This window comes from Mchenga conophoros, linkage group LG15, assembly GCF_057382185.1.
Source record: "Mchenga conophoros isolate Kocher_MC1m ecotype Shallow Benthic linkage group LG15, M_conophoros_male_GT1.1, whole genome shotgun sequence".
NCBI classification, from domain to species: domain Eukaryota; kingdom Metazoa; phylum Chordata; class Actinopteri; order Cichliformes; family Cichlidae; genus Mchenga; species Mchenga conophoros.
Window position 1 is genome coordinate 9,989,350 of NC_140540.1, and position 21,183 is coordinate 10,010,532.

Genomic DNA, 21,183 nt, shown 5'->3' on the forward strand with positions numbered 1-21,183 from the left:
TAAAATTTATTTTAAAAAAACCTCATTTATTTTATTTTATTTGGGGGGGGGGGGGGGGACTTCTCCTGGATACGATCTTTAATCAGAAACACTGAATCGGTTTCAGCCTATTTTTGAAGGGTTATATAACATATAGAGAAACATATGTCTGCATCTCTGTGTGAATATAAAACTGTGTACAGTACTAGCAGGCTGTTTCGTGCAGCCCTCCAGAACAGCGGGTGGCACTAATGTTTCATTTCAGTGTCTTTGTGTAACTGAAACACAGAGAGAAAAGAAAAGAAAAAAAAGTAGGAGGGCTGCACAAGTTTGAGATCTGAGCACAGAGAAAAGTTACAGCAGGTAAGTAAACTTACCAGCGCTTTAGTTCTTTTCCTCTTTGCAGTTGTGTAAGTCAACGCTGGGGTTTTGCTGCCTTTTACTGGAGAGTTGCGCTGCATGCACTCCGTTATACCTACTGCAGGCATCCAAACGTTTAACTGGGAAAAGTTTGTATAATAATAACACGGCACAGCATGTCTTGAGAAAGATAATAATAAAGTTCCCACTATAAACCCCTGTTTGCTTTCAAAAACGAATATAAGCAAAACTGTTGCTCATAAATCATTTTTACGATGACCTCAGATCAGCCTGCAAAACATTCGCCTTGGTGCCTGTTTTGTCAAATTTAATGCGAATCCATGTTCAATGTTTACTGCATCTACCCTCACATTTCTTAATGTTAACGAATGTTTTGATCTAAAGTATGAATAAACACATAATTTACAGGAGTTAGATGCTCAACAGCTTCCACACTGATCATAGAAGATACAGCAAAGTCTTGAACCCCTCCTCATTCTTATGCTTCCAAAGACTTATTCTTGTACTTTTTAGAAGTTGAGCAATAGTTCTTTCGGGTCTTTCAGAGCTTTTCTTTTGGACATTGGCTGCTTTTTTTGTACTCGTTTTTATGAGGAATGTTTTTGTTTGTCAAGCCACTTAACGTGAATCACTCAAGCATAAAAAGGACACTACTACTATAACTGTACTAGTACTTACTGGTTACTACTGGTTCATCTTTTGATGAACCAGTAGTAACAAAGAGCCGACTTTAAATAGTATCTTTATCCACTTTGTTACTGACAGACTGTCACAAAAAACCCCACAATTTGTCCCCGTTTGTTTAGCTGAATCTACAAAAATGCCAAAGATAACACAGTTTAATAGCTGTAAAATAGAATAGTATTTTTACAGAGCTACTAGCCAAAAACTTGGCATAGCTCACCATGGTGTGCGGTATTTTCTTTTTTTTTTTTTAAATTGTAAAAACTGGACAAGTGGACAGACTTTTAGGTCTGTCACATCATCTATTTACAGCAGAGGAATGATATCTGGAAGTCATGTCTTAAGTAATATGGAAAAAATCCAACATGGCCTGACACATTACCTGAGTGCTAGATCTGGCCTTTTAGCTGATCCATTTACTGTACTGAACCCTCATCAGACATAGTTTACAGTATGTCTGTGAGCACCCGTTTGTACACCTGTGAGCGTGAGCGTGCTTGTATTTAAAAGGTTCCTTCATGTAATGATCTGCTAGAGGGTGTGGGGAGCCACAGCCCCGTCCTCCAGGGCATGAAGCAGGTATGGAGGAGATCAAGGCTCCAGACATCCAGAGACCCCCAGAGCACAAGAGACCAAGGAAGACCAACGGAGGGGCAACCGCGCCACTCTCCCGGAAGGAGCTGAGGAGAGCCCCAGATGAGGGGTCACTCAGCAGCCGCGGAGCAGAAGCCAGGGGGGGGGTTGCAGTGACGCGCCCGTGAGCTCCGCCGGCGGCCAGCTGTGCCAGGGTGACTGAGCTCCAGGCCGAGAGGCTGAGGGCACCCCATCCCCGAAGGGGCCCGAGCGAGCCCCAGGCTCCAGGCCCCGACAAGCAGCCACCAGGAGTGAGCCGGTGCGTACTGGGACGCTCATCCCCGGACACAAAGAACGAAAGAAGAGCTTTGAATGTCCTTCAAAAAGCCTGGAGAACTATTCCTGAAGTCTACCTAAAGAAATGACAAGAAAGGTTGTTTAAGAGAATTCAGGATGTGTTGAAGAATAAAGACGGTCATACCAAATATTAACTTTCAAGCTCATTTTCAAGCTGGTATCAACTGACAAAGGTCCTACTTTTTTAGCTGATCTTGTGGCCTCAATGTTACAGATGAATTATCACTCAGCAAATTTGGCTTCAAGCAGAATTTAGCATTCATAAACTAAACACGCGACACAGACACCGAGCTATAAATCGTTTTAAATGTATTTGTTACCGATGCTCCATATGTATGTTTTGATTTGAGGGATAATTTTCCAAACAAAGCTTGCTGGCAGACTCAAAAGTTTTCCCATGCAAGTGTTTACATTTAAAAAAAGGTGTATTAAAATATAAATGAGTTTATAACCCAAGGGATTGTTTTGATTTCTGAGATCAGCGCTGAGATGGAAATGCAGCTTCCACCTCACGAGGGAGGCGAGCTGTCTGTGGTCGACATGCACACGGGTGGAGAGCCTTTGCGGATCATCCTCAGTGGCTACCCAGAGGTCAAAGGCGACAGCGTGCTTTCCAAACGTCGCTACGTCCGGGAACATCTGGACCACCTCAGGAGGGTGCTGATGTATGAACCGCGAGGACACTACGACATGTACGGGGCCCTGATCGTGGACAGCGAGTTACCCGAGGCCGACCTGGCGGTGCTGTTCATGCACAACGAGGGCTACAGCACCATGTGCGGCCACGCCGTCATCGCACTGGGACGCTTCGCTGTGGACTACAAACTAGTGAAAGAGCCGAAGTCGCCAGAGACACAAGTGAACATCCACTGTCCCTGTGGCCTGGTGAAGGCCTTTGTTGAGTACTCTGAGGGGAAAACAGGAGGAGTGAGGTTTCTCAGCGTGCCAGCGTTTGCATTTGCTACAGGTAGCACAAACGACTGTAATAGTTCTCAGGTATTTGAATGTTCTCCAGGACTAATTCAATATTTTTTACCAGATGTGACAGTGTTGGTGGAGGGGTTTGGTGAAGTAACGGTTGACATCAGCTACGGAGGAGCCTTTTATGCCTTTGTGAATGCCCAGAGGTTTGGTCTGGATGTGTCCAAGTCCAGGACTCGCGATCTTGTCGACGCAGCCACAGCTGTGACCAGAGCTGTCAAATCTCAGGTGATCAGCTGACAGGAAATTAAAAAAAAGAGCATTATTACACAGACAGTGAGAATATCACTTGCTAAATTTCTAGTAATCTAAAAGTCTAAATAATCCATACTTTAATTTAAAAAGGGGAAAAAGTAGGCCTGATCTTATATAGAGCTGCTTTGAATTGGCAGCTTCTTTTTTTATTCATTACATCTGCTTTTAGGGTGTTGTCAAATTATGGCTCAAATGTATGCACAGGATATTTTTAGAGGGCACAAGAAACATCTGGTAGTACTTATATGGGATGCAGTGCATGCCTGTAGAGCTTATAGCAAAAAATCTGAGCATTACATGACCTCTCAGCTTGATGTCACCCAAAAGTATCTGGACACGATGCTCCCAACCATATTCCACAGTGTGAACTGATTTCTTTTTCTACCTTATTCTTATTATCCTTTAGGTGAAGTTGCATCATCCAGCCAGCGATGATCTGGCCTTCCTGTATGGCACCATACTAACAGACGGGAAAGACGATCACTCCCCTGAACCCACCGCCAATATCTGTGTGTTTGCTGAAGCTCAGGTATGTTAGTTCCTGCTGGTGGAAGGATAAACCGTTGTCATGAAGCCTGAGTGTGGGTGTGGGTAACGCTATAGTGAGAGGCGTCTACTACGTTTTATTGATTACAATAAAAAAATAAAAATAAAAAATAAACAAGAAAGACTTCAAACTACTGATTGAAATCCTAAGCTTTTTAGAAATATGTTTAAAGAGATCATAAGAGAGACAAAAGCAGCAGAATTTGATGGAAAATGAGGAATGTCCCCCTGCTGGTCATTAAAAATAATGCAGATAAGGCACTTCTTAGCACCTTTTTTTGTTTGTTTTGTTTAGGCCCTGAATCCACATCCAACTTTAAATACAGTCTTTAGTCCTGAAGTAGCTCTAAGTGTACACTTAAGCACATTTGTCTTAGAGGGGCTGCAGATTCCAGGAAGTGCTACAGCTGGTCAATTTAACAAGTCACATTACAATTTGGAACAGCTGTATTAGCTGAAGCTACACCCATTAATGCCAAGGAAGAGCAGCTGTGACTGTGCTCACAGCCAGCAGTTTGACAGTGCCGGAGATCGGCCTTTTACAATGAGTAATGAGCATTATGTAAAGTGGTCACATCGTCTTTTATTTGTGCAGTCTGCAGAGTTTATCAGAAATGAAATGGACAAACACAGCAACTGTTCAGATGAAATATGAAAGAAAAACAAGACATATTGCAAGAAAACGCGTTTAGGGACATTTATTATTTGTTGTCACTTCTTAAGTCTTTGTCCTTACTTCCATTATTTGAATCCTCTTTAAGTGCTCAAGTGTTGGAATTATACAAAAGACAATAAAAGGTCTGCGTTTTGTTCATTGGTGTCACCTTAACTTCATGTAATAGGAGGTTTAAATTGTGCTTCTCAGGTAGACCGAAGCCCGACTGGTTCTGGTGTCACGGCTCGAGTAGCTCTTCAGTATCACAAAGGTCTCATCCAGCTGAACCAGACCAGGACGTTCCAGAGTGGAGCCACTGGGTCCCAGTTCACAGGAAAGGCTGTTGAGGTATCACGATTTCTGTTCTCTTGTGGAATGAGGGTGATCGCCTCTTGTTCAAAGAGTGGGAAAAGAAAGAAGTGCATTTTGTAAAAAGACCAAAAGAATAAGTAAATATTTAGACGTTATGGCGCAGTGGATTTACGATGTATTGAAATGTACAGGATTAATCCAAGTTAAAAAGAAGACATGTTTTGTGTGTTTTGTTTCTAAACAGTAATACAGTTAATAATACTTAATCCTAAGTGTAGGATTTTGGTGCAATTTAATATAACATCGCTTTGTTTGGCTCCTCAGGTTGACAGTTTCTAAAATACTGATTTGAAATCCTGTATTTAAATGTCTTAGAGTGAAGTCACCATGAAGCAGATGCTCCGGGTTTCTCTTACATCAAAACACAGCGCGCTGATGTGTGGACTGACAGCAAACAAATCACTACTTGCTGTCAGAATTACTCATTGCATATATCATCTGCAGAGGAATAGTTTATTCTAGTTTCAGTCAGGTTTCAGACCTCATCACAACACAGAGCCAGCTTTAGTGAAGGTTACAAATGATCTTAAGGCTTCTGACAATGGACCACAAGATTTTATTACAGTAATTAGAGGATGCTGCAGGTATTAAAGGTACTGCACTGCAGCGGTTTGAATCATATCTCCAGTTTGTTTTGAGACTACAGTTTCTTCATGTAAATGGAGATTAATCTTCACACAAGTGTTAAATTAATTCAAGGCATAGCATGCTTTTCACTGCTATGCAGATGATACCCAACTTTATCTGTTCATGAAGCCAGAGAACATACCAATTAATAAAACTGCAGGACCTGGATGACCTCTAATTTCCTACTTCTACAAGATGGTTATTATCAGGATGTCCTGAAAAGCCTTCAGTTGATCTAAAGTGCTGCAGCGAGAGTAACTACAGAGAAAGCACATTTCTCCCAGACTGTTTTCTCTACATTGGCTCCCTGTTAATTTAAAATCAAATTTAAAATCCTTCGCCTCACATACAAGATGTTATACTATTGTGGGGTCTTTAGCTTACAATATAAAGTGCCTTGAGGTGACTGTTGTTGTGATTTGGTGCTATATAAATAAATATGAATTGAATTATTCTTTTGAATCAGCTCATCATAGAATGATCTGAAGCATTTATTGTGTTTCTGTCTTAATGCTCAGGAGACCAAGTGTGGAGACTTCAAGGCTGTAGTGGTGGAAGTTGCTGGCAGAGCTTTTTACACTGGAGTTTCACGCTTTGTGCAGGAGGCAGATGACAAGCTGACACATGGTTTCCTGCTGAAGTAAGCAAGACGTATAGGTTTTCTATACAAAAGCAAATTAAAACAGAGGTTATATGGTGGTTTTTAATAAGACAAAAACACATTTTATGAATAGAAAATGTTTAGGTGGCCAAGACTTGGATCTGTAATGAAGAAAATAAGACCTTATTTTCTTCTGGCCTGGTTTACCTGAGTAGTAAATGAAGAAATAGTTTTCCTTACCTGTTTTAAGAAAAACAAAAACTATTATACATCTTGTGACTCTTTAAATTGTCCTAAATTATATTTAATAGATTAGCAAAGTACATAACTAACTCTTAGAGACTGTGAGGAGCTCAGTCACTGGTACTCTTCTTCATCTGGCTTGGTAACACCTCACCATCCCCCCAAGAGAGCTGGACGAGGGGTTAGAGAGAGGAAGGTTTGGGTTTCTTTGCTTTGCTTAGACCCTGCCCCAGATAAGCAGTAGAAAATGGATGGATGGTTATAACTAAAGATAAAATCTGAAGAACAGCTAAATGGAAGTGTACTGCCATTCAGATATCTACTAAAATATTCTTGATAGTGAACTTTGATTGTATATGATAATAAACATAAATATGTTATCGTGTATGACTGAATGTAAAAAGGGATTTTTGCTTTGATGATTTGAAGTGTACATTAAATGGAGTGTACATTAAATGTTGTTGCATTTACTGACCACTAGATGGAGCCACAATGCTGGTTACCTCTAGAGTTTAAAATTCAGCCATAAAAAAGATGCTTCCACTTCCTGTTCAAGGTTTTTAGTAGCAATAAACAACTTTATAAAACCAGAGTCAATGCTGCGCGAAAGTGCATGTGTTGAAAAACTAAATAATCAAACTCATCAGTAGTTTTCTCCCATTTATTATCTTTAGGTCATTGTACAATGGAAGGCAGTTTAAATTATAAAAGTTCGGTGGAGGTGTCGGCTGGATGGAGTCACAAGGCTGAAGGGGGAACGTCGCACGTCCACATGTGATGTTTTCCACAAGAATGAAAACATCACATGTGGAGCAGATTTTTTTTTTCTGCCCTTTCATTTGATGCAGTGTAAATCCAGCCAGCATGGAGCAAACATTTCATCTATTCAAATAATAAAAAAACATTTAAGGAGGGCACTCTCTTCAAAGGGGAAAGACAAGTGTATTGCATTAATTGTTGGTTTCAATGGTATTTAGCATTATGAATTCCTATGTGCATGTGTAACAAGCACACACGCTTGTATACTATGGATGTATGCAATGTATGACACGAGTGTCCACACACCTGTTAAGAATTGCAGATCAGGCCAAGGCCTTTGAGAGTACCCACTTAACAAAGAAACAAAACAAAATCAAATCAGAGTTAAGGCCAGCTCGTAACAGGAAAATGTTCAAATAAAAACATACAGTGATCAGATTTATATATATATGTGATGCACGTCAAAAAAAGGTGAATACACAAAAAAAAAAAAAAAAAAAAAAAAAAAACGACCCTCAGCTGTGTCACTTGCAATTAAAACCACATCCATCTATACAACACAGTCTCTCAGTCCTGTGATGGCTGTGACTGCAAGAGAGCGGCAGCATCAAGAGGAAGCTTAGGTCTAGTCTCCAGAAATGATCTCTCGGAAAATCCAGGCAGGTGAAAGCAGCACACCTCAGTCTGTACAAAATGGCCCCATTTAGAGGAATAGTCCTCTTGCTTTGATCGAGCTTCCAGCCTCGGAAACACTCGACCAGATGCACATTTCACTCTGTGCATAGATTCACGTACAAAAACGGCACCGAACGGATCCTGTCAAAACACCCGTGAAAACCTTTCTCCAGCATGACTTAAAACATTTCTTTTCCACCCTCTTGTTTGGTCCAAGAGTATCAACCTTTGGCTTCTGCTCTATTTCTTATCAAAATCTTAGAGGATGAGAGGTCTAATCATGTTGTGCTGTGTGTGGCCCTGCTGCGATGACGCAATGCTGTGGTTCACCCGAGCCGAGGTGGGTGGGAGTGGAGGAGGGTGAAGAGGAATGTGGATGTCAGTTCACCCCAGAGGGAGGCTGATGAGCAGGGGGTTGCGAGTGATCGAGCCCATTTAGAAGTTCAGCTTTGTGACTGGTCGCTCCCTGCCCGAGTCTGTGTTCTGGTTGTTGATCCGCTTGCGGTTACGTTTCATCTTGGACAAGTCCTTATCGAAGACCTCGCCCGACCGCAGCGCTGACACGAGGTCATCAAACTCACCGCCATCCTCCTCTCCGTTCGCTTTTGCTTTCCGGGCCTTTCGCTCCTTCTCCCTCTGCTCACGTAGCTGGGGACACAAATGAAAACTGTCATTTAAATATCTGAAGAGGTGAGAGGATAAGAGCATTATTAGCTTTGCTTGGATACGGGAATCTGAGCCCTCCTGGTTTTTATTTATTTATGACTCAGAGAAGCAGTCACGTAATAACATCCAATTTGACTATATAATATCAATGCACTGTATAATGCAATGAGCTGTAGAGGAGTTAGTGGGCAGATGCTGGCACCTTTGATCAAAGGTTAGGAAGCCATTTTTTAGCTCTAATCTAATCAGACCTAATGAGCTGCACAGATGTGAGTCATACTATCTTCTCACGTAGGACAGAAAACAGATCAAATATATTTCCTATGACTGTGTAACTTTTGCTAAATGAAGGCATTGTAGTATTTAATAAATTAAAGGTGCTAAATAAGTGTTTAATAGCAGCTATAGCTCTACTGAGAATCTCAGGGGATGAAAAGAGAGATCAGTCGCATACCTGAGCTTCTACTTTGGCCCTGCGTTCCTCCTCTTCCTTTCGTTTTCGTATGTTCTCGTTCTCCTGCTGAGCCTCTGTGAACGATTGCAGGAACTGGTCGAAGATGCCAAAGAACTCATCTGGCTGCATCTTACTGGCATCCTCACCAAAGTGCTTTACTGCCCTCAGGAACTGCGGGACCAAAGAGAAGAGGAGGGGGCACACGGGATTAGATTTACAGCAGGACGCAGCAGAACCGCGTTTTATTCCATCTTTGACTGCTTTACAGGAGAGTCATTCGGCCCCAGCTCTTTGAAACCAGAGCAGGGCAGGAGTGGTCGGGCTTTGAAGCCCGTGTTCATCCAGATCTCACCGGCTACTGATTGCAGCTGAGGTCAGAGACTGGAGCCAGAGCTCAAATTAAGGCAATGTGCTTGTTGGGTATTTTTCACAATAAAAAAAAAAAAAAAAAAAAAAAAAAAAAAAAAAAAAGAACATCCAGATGCAAGATCATGCTGGGAAGATACAGCTTCAAAAAATGTGACCGCTAACAGCAGTTATGGCATAGACAGGGAAACTATGAGCTGAAAAGATGCTGAAGTTTGTTTTTCCCCCATTAGAAAGAAAAAAAAAAAGAATACATTTCTTTTCAACTTCCTCACAGCAACAATCAATAAACTCTATTTCACAGTCACCTTTTTCTGCTTTTGTTTTGTTTATATGCACAGAGCTGATGCAGTGACCCACTTAGAGGGTCACGAGGTTATCTGGCTCCCAGTCGTGAGTACAGAAGGCCGCTGTAAACATTCAAATATTTAACCGTGGCATACTGTAAATGATTAACAGCAACTAATGGTTCCCATGTCACCAGCTGAGTCCTCATGTCAATGTGGCACACACTGTGGGACATATAAAAATAATAAAGAAAAAACACCTCTTCCTGCCATTCAGGAAGACAGACACATAAATCCCATGTTAGCGTGTCAAACGGCCCTTTGAAATGTGAACATGTTCAGGTTTCTGCTGGTAGTGGAGTTTAGTCCCCATAAAATCCACATTTGCTTTGTCTTCGTTTGCTTCGATGCTGTGATTCTGTTTGCACAACATAAAGTGACATCTTAAAGTTGGCAGGTGTAATCTGATGTCCACAGTGTGAAATAATATTAAAGCCTATGTTCCTGTTTGCACTCTTGGCCCTCACACATGGCGACAAGCAGGCCGCACAATAAAGTGTCGGTGGCACTGCAGCAGGAAGCCGAAACGCTTCTCCTGCTGGTCGCTTTCCTAGAAAGGTCCCTGGCGGGGTCAGTAAGGCTTGTAGAAACAGCTGCATGGAGAGGAAATGGGATGCAAGCTTTCAGCGCCTGTGTCTGCAGGCGACTGCGACACTGTCCGGTCTGCTCAAACGCACGTGCACACCCTCGGGTTTTCTGGAGAAACCACACAGGCCGAATGACTCACCAGTTCTTTGGCCTCGATGAGAGAGTCCTCGACATCAGTGAAGCTGAAGCTGGCCACGGTGATGAACTGGCTCACCACCGACACAAACTTGTCACCTGGCTCCTGCGGCCCTTTCTTCTGGTATTCCAGTTCCTGCAAGTGGAAATCAAAAGGAGCAATTAGAAAGAGAACATAAAGAAGAGCTCTGCTGAGTTTGCAAATAAATATCCATGACTTACGCTCTCTACACTTTTTAATCCACTGCGCAGGTTGCCGATATCTTTTTCCAGCTCCGTCATACTGCGTGGAAGAAAGAAAGGTCATCACCATTCACTTAAAAAGGAAGTAGCTGAAAATGAGGTTCCCCATGCAGATGATTCACCCTTTACAGAAACTCTCTTTATATGCCAACAATTGAACCACAATTGGTGGCATATTTTACAAACAAAAATTAGGAAAACACTTGGGAATCACTGCTCCCGGCCTTTACTTGACTTTGGCTGCCTCTGAGATACTCTGCAGGTCCTCCTGGAACTTCAGGACTTTGGGATATTTCTTCTCCAGGATGGTGATCAGATAGTGCAGCAGAGTAATGTTTCTGCAAACACACAGCAAAATGTGTCAAATGTGCAATATAGGGCTTTCATGATGGACTTTCAGATATGAATATGGTGAAATTTCATCACTATAATATTCCCAGATGTGACTTTTATACACCGCATGCCATTCTTGCTACTGCTGCCTGCAAAGTTTTAATACCACTGTTGAAAAATGTTCTTACTTGTCGATACTGGATTTAGTATCTGCGATCTTGTTGAGTGAAGACACCTTGAAGCCATAAGCATTGCCCCTTTGACCTTTGTTCATATAGTTTCCAAATGCTAGCACCACCTCCAACAGCTGCTTCAGGTTTCTGCTGTTTAAAACCTCCTTAGACGCCTTACCCAGCGCTAAAGCAGCAGGAAAATGGACAAAGTTGGAGATATAAATATGTTTGCTTTGGATAAATCATAGCAATCATATTTGAGATATCATTTTTATTGTATAAAGCACATATTTCCCACCTTCAACTTTGGGTTTGATCTCAGCTATCCTCTCTGCAAACTTCTTCTTAAAGTACAAAGACTGCAGCCTCTGCTGGTAATGGTTTATTCTGGACCGAGGATGGAAATAACGTGTCAGAGAAGAAGGAGAAAAAGATACAAATAATAAATTATAAACAGGGAAATCCACAAATGTAGACAAAAGCCACAATCATGAACATTGCACTTAAATCGCCACACTATATAAGTTTTATATAAGCATATCAAAGTTTTAGTTGTGGTACTGAAGCTTATTTTTGGCTGTGTTTATGATTTAAACCTATAAAAGCACAGTCTGTGCACTTAATGAATACCACAGTGGCATCTGTCTTCCAGTCCAGCCTGTAAGACGACAAACTGGAAACTACAGCGGCACTTCTTAGAGGAAACAAGACAAAACGGACTGTGTGATTCTTCCTTTACATACATTTCTGCTGTTGCTATGCTGCAGGATCTCACCCACCAGCGACCTGACCTTTGCTGGTGACCACACTCCTTTCTTTTGTCTTACATGACTTTATTTGCAAAACTGCAATAAAAGTTATTAAATTATCGGCTCACTTTCTCCAAAACAGTGTTTCACACAGACGGCTATTGTTCCCGTCAAGTAGAAAACCATGTGTCACTGGGTTTATCTACTCAGACCAAGAGGAAACAAAGACTATTGTTTGTCAGCAGATCTGAGCTGCTCTGCCCTGATGCTGTCAGCTCTGTGGTTATCAGCTGGTAAACAGTGAAATAATACGCTGCACATAAAGAGAAACTCACCTGCTCATCTCGTAAAGGAAGCGGTCGGGTTTGGCCATTCGATCGAGCTCATGTTTATGCTCCTCGAGGAGATCCACATCGCTCTTCTCTGGGACAAACTTCAGCAACTAAAGGACAAGGAAAAGACTTTTCATTATATCGAATACTCAGACACCTCTGCTTTTTGTCGTCAGTGAACATGCCTGAATCTCTGCTTCCACTGTCTCTCGCTCCAAGGTGCATGACGTTTGCCGCTCACTTCTTAACTACTTGTGATTTAAACTGACGTGCATTAATGAAAGCACAGCTGTTTTATGTTTGCATGAAAGCCGTACCTGCTCCAGCATGTCTTTGGGAAGGTCCTCCTGTTCGTCCATGGTTAGGATGGCTCTCTTAATCTCATCATTTGAAAGCTTCAGTCTGCAGTGCACAACAGATAGAATATAATAACATCTTGCTGTGTCTGGGTTTTTTTTGTTTTTTTTATTTTTTTTTAAAAAATCCTGAACTGAACTTACCGTGAGAGCAGGATGTTACAGTTTTGAGCTCGACGGCCATCAATCACTGACAGCTCCTTGACTTTTTTGGAGCCCAGCGTGTCGTCTTCCGCCTCTTTCTGTTAGCACAGTGATTAAGAGGTTAGAAAGCATGAAGCTCACATTTTGTTTCAGTTACAGTCACAGACAAACGCATAACAATTAGGACTGGATGACACATGTGCCAGCATCCCGAAGGAGAGCTTAAAACACATTTGAAAGGAGAGAGAGTGGCTGTGGAATTCACGAGAACACACAAACACGACAAGACAGCTGACGCCAAATATATGAACAAAGAGTGACTGTAGAAACTACTGTACTGTAAGTGCACTCACCTGTTTGCTGTTATTGATCATTAAGAAGTCCTAAAATGCAGGCAAGAAGCAGGGAAGATGTAAGCACTCATTAGAATAAGTAAAGCAGTTATGTGATTGCAGCCCATAAGAACAAATGAATCATTCAGCACTTCAATGACAATGGATCAGCAATGACGTGAGCATAGTAAGACATACTGTAAGTGGCTGTTCAGATTATCACTACATGCTTGTTCTTCACATGCTGTGCACATAACTAATCATTAAACTGATCAGGCTGATGCTGAGTATCTAAAATGCACATTTTTGTTTTGTTTTTTTTAATGTGTGTGGATTCAACATGCGTTAGATCACATTTTATATACTGGGCTGTCTGCAGTTTCATCTTTAAAAAGACATGCCCTTCTAATCCAGAAACTACCGATTATGAATTTCTAGAAACTACATCAGTTGCAAACTGAAAGAAAAAAGGAACAGCTGATTGTGAGCAGCGCACTCATGCATTTTCAATCACATGTGGCAGAATGATCTAAACCATTAGGAAAAAAAAAGAAAAAACGTTCCATTTGAAATGTGAGGAGTTTAAAATCATTCAAGCATGAAAGTCTGGAATCTAATTAACTGCCAAGTGTATCTCAAAATATCTCCTTTCTCCTGTTTTTATTGATCTGACCTCTTCCCCATGACCAAACTGTGCTTAGGAAAGAAAAGTTGTACAACAGTAAAAAAAATAAATAATAAATTTAGTAAAAAAAATCCAAGGAACTGAACAGCAGCCAAGTCTAAATCCCAAAAAAAACTGCAAGCAAACTGAACCCTCTGCCCACCCCAAACCCACATATCTACCCTTGGCCTTATCTAATGATAGACAACATAGCAACATGTGGTGAGACTGAAAGGTGAACTACATCATTCTCAGTACCTGCTGCCTCTGATAGGCTGAGAAGGTTTTTTCAATGTCATCTAAATCCAGCACTTTGAAAACCTTGGCATCATCCACCTCCATCCAGACCGTACCCTCCAGCTTATTCTGAGAGGAAAATAAGACATCTTATATGTCAAATTTTAACAAAGAGCAGGAATATCTGGAGGCCTCCTGTGCCTCTGCTCTTCATACCTCAGCTAACTTGGACCAGTTGAAGGACTTGAGAGGGTTGGATGGCTGAGGAATGTTCTTCTTCTTCAGCGATGATCCCAGGGGCGCTCCTGGTGGTGGAGGGATACCTCCAATGGGCGGGAGCCCAGGGGGAGGTGGAGGGCCACCTGGCGGAGGCGGTGGGGGTGGCGGAGGAGGCATCATACCACCAGGAGGTGGTGGAGGAGGTGGGGCTATTCCTGCAAAGCCTGGTTGAGGCACCGGGCCGCCAGGGGGGCCGGGGGCAACAGGAGGGCCGCCAGGAACAACAGCTGCCTGCCTCTGCAGAGACACATGGGAACACAAGAGGGGTTCAATTCTCATGGAAAGAGTATTGCTGCACATTCAATGGAATTGTAACTACAAAAAGAATTTTTATGCTTTTTTCAACACAAACCATACCACACTGATTCATAATTAAAACGATACCAGTCTAAAAGTCTAATTTTTGTTATCATAAAGCAAAAGGTTTTCCTAATTTCATGAGTTTCTTTCTCAAGTAAGGTAGATGTGTATTATTAGTTTCTTAAACCTACATTTGGCCTTCAACAACACAGTTTTTATGAGAGTTTTGTGCCATTTCAGTAGACTTGCAGTCACTATAGACAGGAAACAAGATTCCTGGTCTTGGGTGCTTTCTGAATTCTGATTATAGTCCAGCAGAAAAGGGGCACATTAGCTGAAATGGATTCTCAAAACCATCGGCTGTCATCTTCTTTTATCAGCATTCTATGTTGGCCGTGAGAGGTTAAACGCACTTGGACTTATGAAAATGCCAGCAAATAGAAAAACACTGCAAAAGCACACAAAATACAAAGGACATGTTTTTAGGGAGACAACAATGTGACATAAAAACTGTAGAAATGACAGGAAGCTCTGTTTTTTTTTCTTAACAGTTTTCATCGTTGTGAGGAACAAAAAGATGCGGGTAATGTGCATTTTAATCGCATGACTCATGCATAGATAGGTGATTGCTATTAGTCATTCAGTAGCTTGTCCCCTCGAGAGCTGTTCTGTCACATTGTTGTCACCCCGAAAACACTTTTGTTTTATAAGGTTTTTTGTGAACATTTTCTATTTCTTTTATGTTTTACTCAATTTCCATTGTAATTTGTGGGCTTGCATGTGTTTGAACTCAGGGCCACAGTAACAGTATATATGAAATATATGAAAATAAACAGAAGTGTTCCCTTCAACCTGACCTTTAATCAGACAGAAGTTAAAAATGGTTCATTTTTTCATTTCTGCTTTTCATCTAGAAAAAAAAACAAAAAAAACTTAAACTGCTTAATTTTGAGGTTTTAATAAATTTAGATCACATTGTGATATCTAAAGGACTACTCCTAACTTCTTAGATTAGGTCATATGATTATTCTGGACCGCCGCTGGCTGTCAGAGTCCATCATCCTACTCATTAAGGTTTTCATTTGAAGGTAATTGTAATTGCAAAGTACTTTAAAGGGAAACATACGGTGCTGAGCTCATGCAGTCGTGCGGTGAGTTCAGCCACTTGCTGTTTGACATTTTTCTGCTCGTTGCTCTCTTTTTCCAGCTTCTCTTTCATCTTGTTGAGAGTCTGCATCATGTCCTCTTTCTCCTGGGTCTTGGCGTCACATTCACGCTCCTTCTTCTCAAACTTCTGTTGCAGCTCATGGTGCTCTGTGATGGGGAAATTAAAGCAAGATTTTATTAAAACGTGATTTTCATTGGTAAGAAAATTGTCCCATTGCATTTATAATCGCACACACCTTTTCTCATTTTCTCTGCCTGCTCCTTCCACTGTTTGACCTCATTTTCATTGACCAGCCTGCAGAGAGAATGACACACGTAATTACTTACAGCATCTCCGCGAACGACTTCACTGATTGTTTTTCTGAACATAAAAGGGGAGCTATTTTTGAACCAACGCTGTCAAACACATGGATTTCTACTTCAGCCCTGTTCTACATTCTTCAATCCGTTCCATGTTTACGTGTCCGTCTGTGCAGAGGAAAATCGGTGCACTCACATCCGGACAACATTCTTCACGTTAAAATTCTCCAGTGGTGTGACGTCAGGGTCATGACCTTTATCATTCTGCAAGACCATCTGCTGGACGATGCGGTCCAATAGCAGCCAGTACTGTACAGTGTTTCCACTTCTCTTGTCTGGACACGGAAAGAAAGAGAGCAAAGAAAGCAAATTTCCCATTACTCATGTTTCTTCCATTCAGTGTTATCGGAGAAAATACTGATTACACTTGGATCCACAGTGGTTAGATAGCCTAAAGGAGGCAAAATAATTAAAGGCTACAACAAGATGACAAATTTATTTCTTACTGATTGGTGAAATTTCATCAGTCATATGGGGACAAGATGTTAACTGGTGCCTTATAAACTCACAGTGCACAACATGCGGTACTGCTGTTATACTTTACTGTGGAAATTAAAAGTGCACTGCATCAAATTTAATATATAATTGTTTTATTTTTCCTTCCTAAGTTTGCAGATTATTGCTAACACTGGGGTGAAACCACATCACTGGTTGCGGCTCACTCCCATTTTCATTTCTTCAAAAAAAATGCCTGAAAAACACAGAATAGAGGAGTGAGAGTTAAAGCAAAAAGCCTCGCGCAGTCGTGTCTTTAGTGGCTCTTTCACTTCAAATCCATTGAAAGTGAGAGGTAGGGAAAATAGTTACGGAACTAAATATTAGCGTCTGAATGAATACAGCTTTAGTTTGGCTGGGAATGTGCTAATCCACCTTCTGGACTGACTAATCAGGACAAAGTCAACATTCTTATTATATAATATTTATCAAGCCTGTTTGTCCAGTCACAAACAACTAAACTTACGTGGCATGAGCAGACAGTGATGCAGGACAGACATAAAGTGCGGATATGCATCAGTGTGGCTCATCTTCTTCCGGATGAGATCAAAAACTTGCGTGGCACTTTTGGTGTCTACATGTACCTGGATAAGAAGCATAAAAAAACCCCAAATGAATAAACATTTGTTCCTCACATGATGAGTAAGGGAGAGATGTTTCTTTTCCTTACCGACTCAAAACGTTTTGACACAGCCAGCTCATCATCATTCCGCAGCATCTCAAAGTAGTCTAAATGCCTGAAAGTGTCACAGAGAATTAAGTGATGAACTCGCACACTTACAGCTTAGAAAGATCAGAGTATTAATGTTGACACGCATTAGTTGGAAAGACTTTGAAATCTACTGTGTTGTTGTTGTTGGGGGTAGAGTTCCAGGATAATGTGTAGAGTTTAAAGCCGAGGTTTTGACTCACAGTATGTGTGCTTGTGTACTTCTTTAGCTGTTCAACTGATCTGTAAATGTTTACAGACACCACTTTGGAAGAGATTATGTTTTAAAGTGAAGTTGCACCTCACCTGTCTAACGTGGCATTTTCATGAGAATGTAGCTTATCGATCACAGGTTGGATCCCCAGCATAAGAAATTCATATCGGAGGTGAATACGGAATTCCAAACTAGTCTAAAACGGGGGGAAAAACAGCAGTAAGATACTGATGCAAGCAGTGCTTTAAAGAGCCTCTTGAATAAGTGACTCCTGTGTGAAAAGATGCATGAAAACAGTATATATTACCTCTTCAGCTCCTTGACTCAGCACAGCATTAATAAAGGACATGATGGCTGTTTTCAAGCTGACCTCATCTCTGTACCGCCCCGTACTCCGGTCCAGATCATTTACAAGTGTCTGAGAGATGAAAATCCATTACAGATGATTAATACTTTCAAGCAATGTTGCTTTTAAATTGCTTTACGCCTCCCACCCACCTGGAAGCGTGTCCTCTCGCAGGCGAAACGCTGGTAATGCAGCATTGACTCCAGGATTTTTTTGTGCCCGCCAGGCACCAGACATACAGCACCCATGATCTCCAAGACCGCCACCTTTGTCTTAATGTTTTCTGTGGCCAGGCTCTGGGCGATGATGTTGATGCTCTCGGAGTGAGCGAGGACGTGGGCGCGGCCCTGCGAGTTGTTCATCAGAGCTTTGATGCAGCCGATGAGAGACGTGTGGATCTGTGATTCTGTGGTGTCATAGTCCATGCTTTTCAGGAAGTTCAGGATACAAGTCAGGCCATCCAGATCAATAAATCGAGTCACAAACCTGAACAGAGACGTCATTGCGGTTTACAGAGATGATCTTAGCGCTTAAGGAAATACTAACTATACCATAGAAGTATAGTGCATTGATAATACCCAAGTTTTTGGGTTAAAACTGCAGTGAATGTTCCTTGTGTCCTTGTGTATTCTTGCAGTACAATGAATTCATATTCAGTAAGTGTTGAAAATGAGAGGATCTCCTTTAATGTTCTTTTATATCAATGAAAAACCTTTACAGGTGTTCAATTTTTAAAGGGTGCATTTCCATACGAGTATGAGGAGCTGAAAAGAGCGACAGATGCAGCGATGGAGGTTAATAACAGGAGATATGATGACAGGTGACATTTAAAAAAGGGGGGGGGGGGGGGGGGGGGCTGAGTTTAGATACATAAACTATCTGGGCACATGAAAAAGAAAAATATATCAACAGTTATCAGCTTGCACGCTACAGACCTCCAGTTTATTTACTGCGTCTTGGTAGTGTGCAACATCAGATACTTACCTGATAGTCATGTAGCCTTAAAACTGAGGCTCTATACCACAAGCTGTTATAATTTAATGTGTTCATTTGTTTTTCATCCCTAGGATCTGCCATAGTTTTTAATGTGGATGTGAGTGTATTTATTTGCTGTTCTAAACTTTTTGGTCACCTCATAGGTTGGGTTCTCAGAGCCGTCTTCAAGTTCTCTATAGTTTTGTTCCTCTCCTCCTCATCCTCTTTCTCCAGAGCGAGGAGCGTCTTTCTCTGTTCAGCAAAAGATTGAACATCATAAAGATCTGAGGCCAAAATAAAGTTAATTTTCTTAATGATAAACAGGTCACAAAAAACAAAACAAATGTCAATAAGGAGAAAAAAAAAAAAAAAAAAGTGTAAAAATCTGGTCGTGATATTTCAGCACCACAAACGTGCAAAATGTTTAAAAGTCATCATATCTCATCACTACATTACATAAAAGAAAAGACCATTTAGTAAATTCAAAAAAAAGACATCTCGCTCATGTTACTACTTACAGCTGCCATTGAATTGAGCTGATCAATGTAATATTCTGGCCAGCTAGTTGCACTTTTGTTTTCTTCTTGTTCCTGAAAAACAGAAAAATGAAATACATTTCACTGTCATTAAAGTAGACAAGAAAATAAAAATGAAGGAAAACATGAGGCATTAGCTCATAAATATTAACTGGGTATGATTTTCATTTTTCAAAGTTACATAAGAATGTGGTTTGGAAGGACATATTTCACATGAGAAGAAAAGTTATTTGGTTCATGTCACATGTTCAAATACCCTGAAGTCTAACTTCAAAGCAAATTATTTTTTTCCCCCTCTTTCCGTCACTTTTCAGATTGATTGGCTTTGAAAGACACGATGCACACAAACACAGACAAATGGACAGGGAACAGACGGACTGGAGCTTAAATAGCCACCAGCCAAAAACGAATCGAGAGCTCAAAGTAGGGCGACACAGATATTCAAGCTATTTTATCCTCCAGAGCTTCACTAAGTTTCAGGAGGTGGTGAAAAATGCCAAAACACGAGTGCACAGCTGCTTGAGAAAATCGTGAGATTAGCAAATGCATGTTTAAACCGTGGATTAAGGACATGGCCTGACTTATGGTGAGATTAATCTTGCTCACGGGCACGTTTGCATTGCAAGTTTAAAGGAGGGGGAGGGAAACAAAAAACAAAAAACTTGCTAGGCACTTCTGAGATGATTTCATATTTGACTTAAAAAGACTACTAAAGCACTGAGGTTAAAGTGACTTGAAGCTAACCTTGGCATGTACATAAAAGCTTTCTTGGCTTTCAGTTTACCTCATGCTCCATTAGGCACAAGTGAACTGTGACCATCAGAAACTAATTGGGCGTCGGTTAATAAAGCGAGCCTGTAGAGATTTGGCCGCTCTTGGTCGAAACTGTGGGCCTTGGCTGGTCTGCAAGGTTTGTGCTGTGACAGGAAGGACTGATCCTGCTGTTCCACTCAAGACCAGTGCCAGCTTGACCAGATGGGTCCTGGAAAATGTCCAGTCAGTTTGAAGAGGCGAAGGAGACGCAGAGGTGGGACCACTTTTACATTTTAAAGAGTTACTCCTTTAACTTCTAAGTCAGCGGTCTTCAAAATATAAAATACCCACAGTTTATTTAGAGTTATGATGACAGGCTAGGAGTGTATTTTGAGGGGTTTGTTTTTTTTCACATTTGAAAAAAATAAAGGTCAGAGACACATTACGAAATCTTAAACTGTGCATTTAATAGTTAGCCCGTTTCAGAACTCAAGAAGTTAGAAGTTAAACTTTTCTTTTTTCCTCACGTTAAAATCTGAAACCCAACAAAAAAAAAAAATCTTTGCTGACAACCAGATCAGTAAATCATCTTCTTGGCAGATGATGTAGCCTTGAAGAAAATGGACAAAAGACAAGAGACAGGAAGCAGATTGATTCTCTACAGCATGATTTCATCAGCTCAGGTGTCTGGCCAAACTAAACAGCTAAAGCTTTGAATGACTTATCTCCTCCACATCCAGCTTGACTTCTGAAGCCAAGAAGCAACTGGTGGAAAAAGAGCACCCTCATCACTTGGGCTTTGAGTGCCCCGATAATGACCCATCTTCCTCCTTATCACCCCCTCACTCACCCACCCGCTGCTCACATACAAAAGAAGCACCTGTGGAAGTGAAGCCTTCCTGTTTGCTTTGGACAACTAAGTGCTTCCTCTTTTCTCTGCATGCGCACGCACACACACACACACACGCACGCACGCACGCACCCTTCCTCTCTGAATCTCTGATGGTGAGTTTTTATCTGAGTTGGAGCCAAAGTTTGCTGCAGAGTCAGCAATATTGATGTCTGTTCTGTCTCTCCTCCCTCACCCTTATTCTGTAGGTCCACACTGCATTTAAAAAGGGTTGACTCACCTAAATCCTCCCCCAACTTCCCTTTAACACAAAAGAAGTAAAGCAACGATTCTGAGGTTTATTTTTAAGGTGCACTGTGATGCTACTGAAATAAGGCCACTAACTGGGGCAC

At 41.3% G+C, this 21,183-nt stretch overlaps 2 protein-coding genes across 8 annotated transcripts in view; one reads left to right on the forward strand and one right to left on the reverse strand.

Annotated features, from left to right (window-relative positions):
* The first annotated feature begins 265 nt into the window (after window positions 1–265).
* On the forward strand, window positions 266–6,844 carry l3hypdh (trans-L-3-hydroxyproline dehydratase). Of its 3 annotated transcripts, none has more exons than XM_085246876.1 (6): window positions 266–342; window positions 2,457–2,941; window positions 3,014–3,183; window positions 3,617–3,739; window positions 4,622–4,759; window positions 5,929–6,844. In XM_085246876.1, exons 2-6 carry the CDS (start codon window positions 2,464–2,466, stop codon window positions 6,052–6,054), a joined length of 1,035 nt encoding a protein of 344 aa, XP_085103002.1. In that variant the 5' UTR covers window positions 266–342; window positions 2,457–2,463; the 3' UTR covers window positions 6,055–6,844. The 3 variants fall into 3 exon arrangements, with proteins under 3 accessions (XP_085103002.1, XP_085103005.1, XP_085103003.1); XM_085246879.1 differs by having other exon boundaries at window positions 284–342; window positions 2,452–2,941; XM_085246877.1 differs by lacking the exon at window positions 266–342 and having other exon boundaries at window positions 384–2,941.
* A 57-nt stretch (window positions 6,845–6,901) lies between these two features.
* Window positions 6,902–21,183, reverse strand: part of daam1b (dishevelled associated activator of morphogenesis 1b) — a 49,125-nt gene continuing 34,843 nt past the window's right edge. For 4 of the 5 annotated variants that reach the window (XM_085246863.1, XM_085246865.1, XM_085246866.1 and 1 more), the window contains exons 4-26: window positions 19,171–19,242; window positions 18,810–18,904; window positions 17,830–18,163; window positions 17,639–17,749; window positions 17,424–17,527; window positions 17,079–17,145; window positions 16,875–16,992; window positions 16,050–16,188; window positions 15,790–15,848; window positions 15,513–15,700; window positions 14,024–14,323; window positions 13,829–13,936; window positions 12,928–12,957; window positions 12,575–12,672; window positions 12,392–12,476; window positions 12,078–12,184; window positions 11,292–11,380; window positions 11,009–11,177; window positions 10,718–10,825; window positions 10,467–10,527; window positions 10,249–10,380; window positions 8,809–8,979; window positions 6,902–8,336 (exon numbers count right to left, since the gene is read on the reverse strand). In XM_085246863.1, coding sequence (XP_085102989.1) covers window positions 8,124–8,336; window positions 8,809–8,979; window positions 10,249–10,380; window positions 10,467–10,527; window positions 10,718–10,825; window positions 11,009–11,177; window positions 11,292–11,380; window positions 12,078–12,184; window positions 12,392–12,476; window positions 12,575–12,672; window positions 12,928–12,957; window positions 13,829–13,936; window positions 14,024–14,323; window positions 15,513–15,700; window positions 15,790–15,848; window positions 16,050–16,188; window positions 16,875–16,992; window positions 17,079–17,145; window positions 17,424–17,527; window positions 17,639–17,749; window positions 17,830–18,163; window positions 18,810–18,904; window positions 19,171–19,242 — 2,958 coding nt within the window. In that variant the 3' untranslated portion in view covers window positions 6,902–8,123. The remainder of the gene's footprint in view (window positions 8,337–8,808; window positions 8,980–10,248; window positions 10,381–10,466; window positions 10,528–10,717; window positions 10,826–11,008; window positions 11,178–11,291; window positions 11,381–12,077; window positions 12,185–12,391; window positions 12,477–12,574; window positions 12,673–12,927; window positions 12,958–13,828; window positions 13,937–14,023; window positions 14,324–15,512; window positions 15,701–15,789; window positions 15,849–16,049; window positions 16,189–16,874; window positions 16,993–17,078; window positions 17,146–17,423; window positions 17,528–17,638; window positions 17,750–17,829; window positions 18,164–18,809; window positions 18,905–19,170; window positions 19,243–21,183) is intronic. The other variant, XM_085246867.1, reaches the window with a different exon arrangement.